This window comes from Juglans microcarpa x Juglans regia, chromosome 7S, assembly GCF_004785595.1.
Source record: "Juglans microcarpa x Juglans regia isolate MS1-56 chromosome 7S, Jm3101_v1.0, whole genome shotgun sequence".
Classification (NCBI taxonomy): Eukaryota; Viridiplantae; Streptophyta; class Magnoliopsida; order Fagales; family Juglandaceae; genus Juglans; species Juglans microcarpa x Juglans regia.
Window position 1 is genome coordinate 7,903,936 of NC_054607.1, and position 9,580 is coordinate 7,913,515.

The following is a 9,580-nucleotide window of genomic DNA, read 5'->3' on the forward strand; positions in this document are numbered from 1 at the left end:
AACGGGAGGATGACATATCATATGGCATCAGTGGTTCTGTTTGTTTTCACATAATTTGACACACAGACAAGAAGTTTTATGGTCTATGACAACAACTAAAACGAAAACAAACTGAAGCTGATGTCATTTAAAAAAAAAAAAAGAAAGAAAGATGTTAACATAGCAGGCAATTGAACTCAATCAATCATCCGATAGTTAAACTAAAGTCAAACTGATGTAGCCAACACAACAAAGCTTGCAGACTCACCCTGCAGCCGCAATCCCCCAAAATTCCCAGAACTACAATATGATGCCAAAAATATGCAGCAATTAGAGGGGTAGATGAAGCCGGGATCAAGCAGCAGCAGAGAAACAACTAAGCAGGCCCATGCTGTCAGCTGAGTCTGGAATCATCAACAAATCCCTAGAGCATTTCAAAAACTGCTGGTCCTCAAATGGGAACATAGAATATTACTCTCCCCTTAAAAGAAACAAGACGAGATTTGTAAAATGCTCTAATATTTGCCGAATAATCGGACTCCCTCCACCAAAAAGCAATATTAATATGCATATATTTCACTGAGATTTCACTATCAAACAGCAAATTATTGACTCTTGATTAGAGAAACAGAGCTGACTCTGATCCCTGATGTAAATGTAAACAGAGCTGGTTTCTTGAGAACTATTTACTTTCACAAAGTAGACATGCATACCTTCAGTCCAGAAGGAATATAAGAAACTCCTTCCACAGACAAAGCAGCCTGTGTAGCGAATTATTCTGATGATCAATGTAATTCATACATGTAAACCTCACAACTTAACCCACGTTCCCTACAGATGCTGAACCTGCTTGTATTGACACCCATGTCTCCCACCAACAAGGCATCAAAGATCCATACTAATAAACAGGGGAACTAACATTTCCCTGGGCAAAGTTTAGAGAAGACAACTCAACCAAACCAAAACCAAAACAGCTAAATCTATATCACCATATGAACATGGGATAAAACTTTAACAGTTATAAGAGTGCACAAAAAGGAGAAAATAAAAAGAGATCTACCTCAATTGAAGTCTCCCAAGTTTTACGTGCAATTGCAAGGAAAAGACGTTGCAGCCACAGTTTTCTTTTAACTGGAGAGAAAATAGTTCCTGCTTGCAAACCCCGATTTGTTGGATGAAGAAAAAGAAGGCGCTAAAGAAGTGAATAAAGTATTGGTTCTGAATACATACTGACAACTATCCATCAACCCACGTATAATTGTATCGAGTCAAAGGAAAAACTCACAATAAACACCCACACCCCTTAGATTCCAACAGCTCTCTACGGGTAGTTGGCGTCTTTTCTCTTAAGCATGATTTTTTTAGAGATACACAAAATAGATGAGGTTGCTGCATAACCAAACAGGAGATTGTCACAGGAGATTGTATAGTCCAAACAATAAAACATGATAAATGGCTTCAATTATTCTGCTTTGCTTCCTCATGATACTTCTCCAAATCAGCATCAAGATCTTCTTGAGATAACTTTTCACCACGGCCTCTTCCCTGACCATGTCCACGACCCCTTCCAAAACCACGGCCACCTCTGCTGCCACGAGGCCGTCCTAGTGCACCAGCTCGACCTTGTCCACTGCTCATTAATTGAAAAAAATCAATCAAGGCTGCCACATAATTTCCATAAGCGGCATGGTAGATATACTCGAAGTAGATGTAAATAATCATTTTGAAGTGTAGCTTAACCCTTTAAAAAATCGGTGTATGCCACAATTTTTTTTTAATGACGGGGAATCCCAGAGACTGCAAATGCACGTCTTCTACCCTGCTAAACCCCCAACCCATGTAAGCCACAAAAACTTATTATGTAATTGCTTTACAGTTAATAAACAGTACTTTGATATAATTTTTTTTATATAAGTAAAACTTTGATATAATTACTTCAAATTTCATACATTTTCCATCAAATTCGTACATAGGCAAAACTCATGCTCAACTACCTAAAATAACACTCTTGTACACCAACCACAGAATCTAAATTTTTTATAAGCAACAGCAGAATCCAAATAATGGATACTTTTAACAAATTAAAAGATGCTGCTAAAAAACTTAACTATCATAATAATTTTCGTCCATATTGACACAGTCTTGGTCACAATCAAAAATCATACTGCACACGCCACCCTGGGAATGCTACGAAACTAATCACAAGTAAGCATAGACCCAAAGCATAGCAAACTCAACCAAAAAAAACTTCTTTTTATTAGCACCACTGGGACAAAGTCCTAACTAACCCAGGGACACAACCAAAAAACACTTGCACCATTAAAATAAAATTTATGAGCAAAACAGTTCACAGATTTGTCAGATGGTGCATACCCTCTGGGGATTGCATTTGAATTTCCAAAAGTCCCATTAGTTGCTGGAGGTGCAGCAGGTGTTCCAATGTTTGTTCCCACGATCTCTATCTTCATCGGTTTCCCATCAAGCTGTACATTGTTGTATCTCTTGACAGCAGCCACAGCATCTCCTCGTCTCGAGAATACTACTTCAGCAGTTCCCTAAGAAAAAGAGTTTTTCTAAACTACAGCAGGACAAAAAGAATCCATCATCAGGACCTACTTATGCCAAACTTGACTAGATACCTTCGATCTCCCGCTTCTATCATAATGGATTGAATACCGTTTAAGGTCACCAACTTCAGCAAACAGTTCCTGCACAAATTTGAATTACACATAAATGTCAAGAGACTCGGAACAAATAAAAAACAGGAGGCAACTCCCAGTACCCCAAATAAATAATTAGAAATAAAATTATAACATTTAGGATAAGAGTAATTCCCCTGGAGGGGGTAGTGTACTGGGCGGATTTCTCTAGCATAATAATCATATTAAATTAGAATTTGAAAGCAATAAAATGCTGATGAGATTTTATGAACATCTCATTTAATAAAATGTTTAAAATGTTTAATGAGTGGCTTTATCTGTTTTTATTCTATTGTACAATTTTATGAATATGCAGAAACAGACATACAAATTCCATGAAGAGATTTTTTTTTTTTATTAGTAAATTCCATGAAGAAATAAACAAATGAGAAGTTAAAAAAAAAAAAATAACATAGGCGGCCTCTCGCAAGGGTCAAAACCTTAAGAGATCTAGCTCCAGTACAAACATTGACCCATTAAACATTGCCAACAAAATCTGTCCTAAAAGATGTCCACCGAAGCAGGACACTTAAACGAGAAACGTGAACCCAAGAAAGGAAAGAATTAAATAAGTGCGAAAGGTTGGCTCAGATATGCAGGATAAACTTGAGGACACCATAGAAACAAAATTTGGTATCCAGTCAATATTCTATCAAGAATGATCATCTTGATTCTTAACAGACATTGATACCAAAGCAAAAACCTTCTTTAACATGTACGATGCACACAAGAATGAGGTTTATAGAACCAAACAAAAATAAAGTTTTCTGCCAATCCTTCCAAAATAAAAATACCACAGAATACCCTATGCCCATATTTCTGACATAATAAACAACATCATTAGAAGGAAGCTTTCCTAAAAACCAAACCGTCCAACTATGACTTAAAATTCTCGCCACTAACTGTTGCCCAACTAAACAAAATGTCAAACACAAACAATAGAATCACAAGTAATTAAATTATACTCTGTCAACTATTAAGTCATACGATAAACCAAATCATCCACCTGGACAGCAAGCTCCCACACAACATAAACACACAAGTACTGCTATTTTTGTATTAAGTAACGCCAAAAGATATTGAACAAACACAAATTAAAAACAGAACTCTGTGTCTCTATATTACACCTTCATTCAATCAATCTCCTAAGCAAACATTTCTTTTGGATAGTTACGCTAGCCAGTTTTCGGTACGGGGTGAGTTTTGTTTGCCAACCTATGGCAACATAATGGCATTTTAATCACCTGAGACTCGGTGAAAATTACCCGATTAGCACATCTATCGAAATCAGCCGTCAAATACGTGGAGAAAAAGTTGAGATTTTTACTTCTTAGGGATTTGTAAAAATGATAACGGATGTAAATAGATCGGATGGTATTACTATTAACATACCACAGGTAGGAAAAAAAGCGTACGTTACCATTTTTTTTCGATTGAACCAATCAAACAGACAAGACTACGAAAGAGAGAAAACTGAAGGAGAGCAAGAGCACATTTTAGCACCAACAATTGAAATTCCAAATTAAAAAAAAATAAAAGATACCTTAAGGTCCTCGTTCGAAACACCGTAATCAAGATTGGATAAAAAGAGCTTGGTCCCAGTCTCTATAGCAGAAGATCGACCCAAATTCTCTTCCCTATACAAATCGTGCTGCCACGTCGTCTCCGGTGCCTAATATCACCAAAGGAAGAATCTTAAGAACAAATCGTATCGAAGACGGAATGACAGAAAAAATCAAATTTTATGAAAATTCAGATATATGGGACGAAACTATGAGCAAGTTACAGGCAGAGAAATCGAAGCATGAGAAGAGAGAAATAAAGGGAACAGATCGGAACCCTAAGTCACACCTTAACGGCGGCATAAGGAGCTGTACGGTTGGCAACGCGGTTAGGGAAGCGGCGGGCGGGTCCAGGACCAGGACTGGATGCTCGGTTACGGCCTCTGCCGCCGCCGGACTTTTTGTTGGTCTTGATGATGTCGTCTAGGGCCATGTCTAAAGCTGTCGACGACATTTTTCCACACACAGAGAGAGAGAGAGAGGCAACGAAGAAGTGGAAAGATTGGAGGAAGAAAGGATGGACACTCAAAAATCAAAATGTAAGCAATCTAGTATTAGGTCGTCGCAGTAAAGTCTTCGCTGTAACAAAATTGTTTCATGATGCTGAGCCTTTGACAACAAGCTGTTGCCGTTTTGTAGTTGGGTAGTTGATTTTACATTTAATTAATAAAATTATACCATAATATTAAAAATATAATTTTATGTATACGTACTAAATGACAGTCTCATTTTATCATGGGAAATGACAGGCCCACTCTAACCGGTCAAGTAGACCGCTTGCATTCATTTTTTTTTATTTATTTAATAATTAAAAAAGTGATATTGATGTATTTTTTTATTTTTTAAAAATATGTAAATATATTAAAAAAATATAAAAAAAAATACGACCCAACAATAAGAATGAGACAGCATAATAACCCCACTCTCTTATCATTTTCAATAACAGATGATACGACAGCTATAGAGATAAGTTTTACTTAAAAAAGTTAAAACAATAAGGCCTAGTTTGTATTCACAAGTCATCTAAACTCATCTCACTACTATTTATTATTATTCATCAACTTTAACTCATAAATTTCATTACTATTCACAACTCATCTCACTACTATTCACAACTCATCTCAACTCATTTTCGAATCCAAACGATATCTAAACTTTTTATATGCTCAGCTATCCTTGTATATTTATTTATTTTTTTATTTAATAATTAAATATATTTAAATATATTAAAAAAATATAAAATAAAAAAGAAATAAAAAAAGTTCAAAATAACCTAACGGTCAAATAAAGCGGTGACAAAGACGGTAAATTATAAATTTATTATTTTATAATTTTTTAAAATGAAAAAGTAATTTAAGTAAAATTTATGGAAAAATAAAAATTAACCTACAACACTTTTTTAAATAGTTAAGTTATTACTTATTAGCGTCGGGTGACGGGTGGCCCTCCTCAATAGGACGTCGAACGCGAAAGATTGCCAGCCGAAGGTTGCTGAGGGAAATCCATACGAGATTAACTTCAAACGGGGGTGTAAAACTCCTTTTTACACCATCCAATATAAAATTGCCACGTCATAAATCCACGTAAAAAACTTTACATGCCTGCCTCCCACAATCTTACCTCCCCTCCCCTTCCCCCACCCACCCCGCCTACTTACTGTAATTCTTTGCTTGGATTCTGAGAATCTGAAGAGTAAGGGTTTCTTTTAATTCATTTCAACTCATTATTATAATCTTTTTAAATTTTAATATAAAATATAATAAATAATTTAATTTTTTTAAATCTTAAAATAATAATAATATTAAAAAATAATATTTTATCATTTCAATTTAACTCAACTCAATTCAATATCTAAACACAATTTAAGAATTAGGACTCATTAGGACGGTAAGATGGTATGATTAAATGAATTAAATAAAATATTATTATAATATTATTTTTTAATATTATTATTATTTTAATAAAAATTTGAATTATTTATTATATTTTATATAGAAATTTAAAAAAATTGTAATGATGAGATGAAGTGAAATAGTTTCTGTATCTAAACGAGACCTTAAAGCCAGTTTGGACAATAAGATAAGATGAAATAGTTTGAAAGTTAAAAATTAAATAAAATATTGTAAGAATATTATTTTTTAATATTATTATTATTTTGAAATTTGAAAAAATTGAATTATTTATTATATTTTGTGTAAAAATTTAAAAAAATTATAACAATGAGATGAGATGAAACCGTTTCTGTCCAAACCCTAATCTCATTATTTCTTTGGATTGGCTTTGTCAACTGATGATCGCTAAGAAAATATGTGCATGAATTATTTTGCAGTTTCCAAGATGAAAACCAGATCTAGAACCACTTTGGCTGCTCTTCTTCTCTTGTTCCTTCCGACCCGAACAGTGTTCTCCACGCCCAACGATCGGATGATCCGAATTGGACTTAAAAAGAATAAATTGGATGAAAGCAACCGGCTTGCTGGACAAATTGACTCTTAAGGAACGGCGAGCTCCTGTCAGAAAATATTATCTCCATGGTAACTCTGAGTTGAGGACACCAGTAATAGTATTGTCGCACTAAAGAACTACATGGATGCTCATGAGTATTTTGGTGAGATTGGAATTGGCACTCCTCAAAAGTTCACTGTGACACTGGGAGTTCTAATCTTTGGGTGCCCTCTTCCAAGTGTTATTTCTCAGTAAGCATCTTTAATATTTTTTTCTCAATGGATTTTCATTGCGATTGGTTGGGAAGGACCAAAGTTGATACTTTTGTGTTTTGGTCCAGGTTGCTTGCTTTTTTCACTCAAGCATTGCATGTAAAGCATCTTTAGTGCTTTTTTCACACGCTCTTGAAAATGGATACCTCATGGAGCAGTTCACAGCCTTGTATTTTCTTTCTATAAACATCATCAGTACGTGCCACAAATATAATTTTGCTTTCATCTACACTTGTAAATATTTAAACATTTTTTTACTTTTACTTGGAAGAGTCACAGAGAGAGAGGCCTCCAGATTCAGTAGAGCAACTTTCTTTGTGGATGTGGGTATTGAAAATTTGGCTCTCAAGTGTCCAACATAACTAAGACATGAAGGAGAAGAGATGATGAGCAACAGAAGGAAACGAAGAATATCCAAACATTGCAGTTTGAAGGAGTACCACAAACACATTTTTGGCTGAAAGTCTGAAACCACTTCATCCTGCATTACTTTCAAGAACATCCGTTGAAGATGCAATAGACGTGAGAAACATACGTTCAATTGCAAACATCATCGTTCATCATAATCCAGAATGTGATAAAGAGGCCTAGCACAACCTCACCTGTCTTACAACTTGGGTTTTGTTTCCAACGCCACGCAGATCATAGAACTTGTCCAAAACTGCTTCTTTTATTTAGGCTTCGTTTGCTTCTTGTACCTATTTCAATTTATCATTATAACTTTTTTAAATTTCAATACAAAATATAATAAACAATTTAATTTTTTTAAATCAAAAAATAATAATAATATTAAAAAATAATATTCTAACAATATTTTATCATCTTAACTCAAATCAACTTACAAATGCAACCTTTAACCTAAGAGCGACAGAAACTTCACAAACAAGAAAAAAAGTGGCTTCCAAACAGACAATGAAGTTCATTGTGATCCCAGAATGAAATACTAACTACAAAAGTACAGCATACAAAGGTATCCATTTTGGGCCATATCTATGGCTCTCATCGTAAATTACTAAATATCATTTGTAAAAATGCATCATCCACGGCCACTAGAACGAAGAACACAGATTCCGGAGCATCAAATGTGTTTATTGTTCTAGAGTTCCACTCTGCACGATGCCCTACTTCACCATTATTTATCCCTAAACCTGAGGAAGCAAATGGCGTCCACAGTTCACCTACTCATCAAAGCATTGCACATTCCGACTGCTGTTGGTAGAGAACTTTGTAAATATATATACACAGTTACTTCAACACATCTCATAGAATACTCCATTCATCGTTCCCTGAAAACCCATCATGGACATCCAAACACTGTTTCCAGAGAGATTAACAAAGCCAAAAATCAAACGAACCATGCTTACATTGACCAGCACCAATAGAATGATATAATTATGACATGGTCCCCGCTCAAACAAACCAAGTTTACAATGATATCCCGATTAGTCCCACCACTTACGAGAAACACACAAAGCGGGAGAATTTTAGAGAAGCTAAAGTCTCACTGAAACTACCATAAAAAATAAAATAAACTAAAAAAACAAACAGATAATTTGGTAAAATCATAAGCTTTTCCATTCCATCTTAAAGCATATAATGTACTTACATCCCCACGTGCATCTACTACTTTAAAGCAAAAGATTAAAACAAACAAAAAAAAAGGGGATGAAGGCATAGAGAATAATGCGAAACCCTAACCCTAACTTTCACCCCCAATTTCGTCACAAACCCTAACCCTGCAACCGTACAATTCAAGAGCTAGTGAATTTGGTGACGGCCTTGGTCCCTTCAGAGACGGCGTGCTTAGCCAACTCACCAGGCAGTACGAGGCGCACTGCGGTCTGGATCTCCCGGGAGGTGATCGTAGGCTTCTTGTTGTATCTGGCCAGCCGCGAAGCTTCCTGGGCAAGCTTCTCGAAGATGTCGTTAATGAAACTGTTCATGATCCCCATGGCCTTGCTTGAGATCCCAATGTCGGGATGGACCTGCTTGAGCACCTTGAATATGTAGATCTTATATGTCTCAACGCTCTTCTTGGTCCGCTTCTTCTTTTTATCACCGGCAACGGCTCCACCTTCCTTCGGGAGCTTCTTTCCGGCCTTTGGCTTCTTCTCGGCCGGAGCCTTCTCCGCAACCGTGGATTTCTTCTCCTCGGCAGGCTTCTTCTCCGCTGGCTTCTTGTCGGCTTTGGGCGCCATCGGAAATTTCCTTCTTTGTTCTCTTGAAACAAACAAAGACTTCAAACTTCAAAGAGAGGAGAGCGAATTAGTTGAGATACGTGAGATGGAAATGACACTAAGTTGTTCTTTCGTATTTATAAAGATGTAAGGTCGGTTCTGAATGGACAATTGGAGAAGCCACGGATCGATGACATGGCAAGAGGAGGAATGTCGATTTATATCCGTACAAATTGGGAATCGACGGTTGAAATGAGATGTGCGAAGCGGTTTATGGTTGTTCTGATTGGGGAAGAGCTAACTGCGCAGATAGATGACGTGGTACATATTGGCCGTCGGATTTGCAGAAATAGAAATGGGGATCGGCGGTTAGATTGTTAGATAAAAAAAAAAAATATTACATTAAGCTGCATTTGGATGTTGAACTAACTTGAGTTGAGATGATA

General features: G+C 36.1%; 2 protein-coding genes across 2 annotated transcripts; both read right to left on the minus strand.

Annotated features, from left to right (window-relative positions):
* Nucleotides 1-1,180: 1,180 nt before the first annotated feature.
* LOC121240650 (THO complex subunit 4A-like) lies at nucleotides 1,181-4,810 on the minus strand. Its single transcript, XM_041138138.1, has 5 exons — nucleotides 4,530-4,810; nucleotides 4,222-4,350; nucleotides 2,619-2,687; nucleotides 2,353-2,534; nucleotides 1,181-1,609 (listed from the first exon to the last, which is right to left on the minus strand). The coding sequence occupies exons 1-5, from the start codon at nucleotides 4,692-4,694 to the stop codon at nucleotides 1,438-1,440; spliced, it is 717 nt and encodes a 238-aa protein (XP_040994072.1). The 5' UTR covers nucleotides 4,695-4,810; the 3' UTR covers nucleotides 1,181-1,437.
* A 3,699-nt stretch (nucleotides 4,811-8,509) lies between these two features.
* LOC121240654 (probable histone H2B.1) lies at nucleotides 8,510-9,246 on the minus strand. Its single transcript, XM_041138143.1, has one exon. It carries the CDS (start codon nucleotides 9,153-9,155, stop codon nucleotides 8,709-8,711), a length of 447 nt encoding a protein of 148 aa, XP_040994077.1. The 5' UTR covers nucleotides 9,156-9,246; the 3' UTR covers nucleotides 8,510-8,708.
* Between the last annotated feature and the right edge of the window lie 334 nt (nucleotides 9,247-9,580).

What these genes read in the sequence shown, in the direction of transcription:
- LOC121240650 (XM_041138138.1), bottom strand. Translation starts at nt 4,694, where the DNA reads ATGTCGTCGACAGCTTTAGACATGGCCCTAGACGACATCATCAAGACC. An exon ending in CTCCTTATGCCGCCGTTAAG is followed by an intron (nt 4,351 to 4,529) that starts GTGTGACTTAGG and finishes TGGTGATATTAG; the next exon opens with GCACCGGAGACGACGTGGCA. An exon ending in ATAGAAGCGGGAGATCGAAG is followed by an intron (nt 2,535 to 2,618) that starts GTATCTAGTCAA and finishes TCTTTTTCTTAG; the next exon opens with GGAACTGCTGAAGTAGTATT.
- LOC121240654 (XM_041138143.1), bottom strand. Translation starts at nt 9,155, where the DNA reads ATGGCGCCCAAAGCCGACAAGAAGCCAGCGGAGAAGAAGCCTGCCGAG.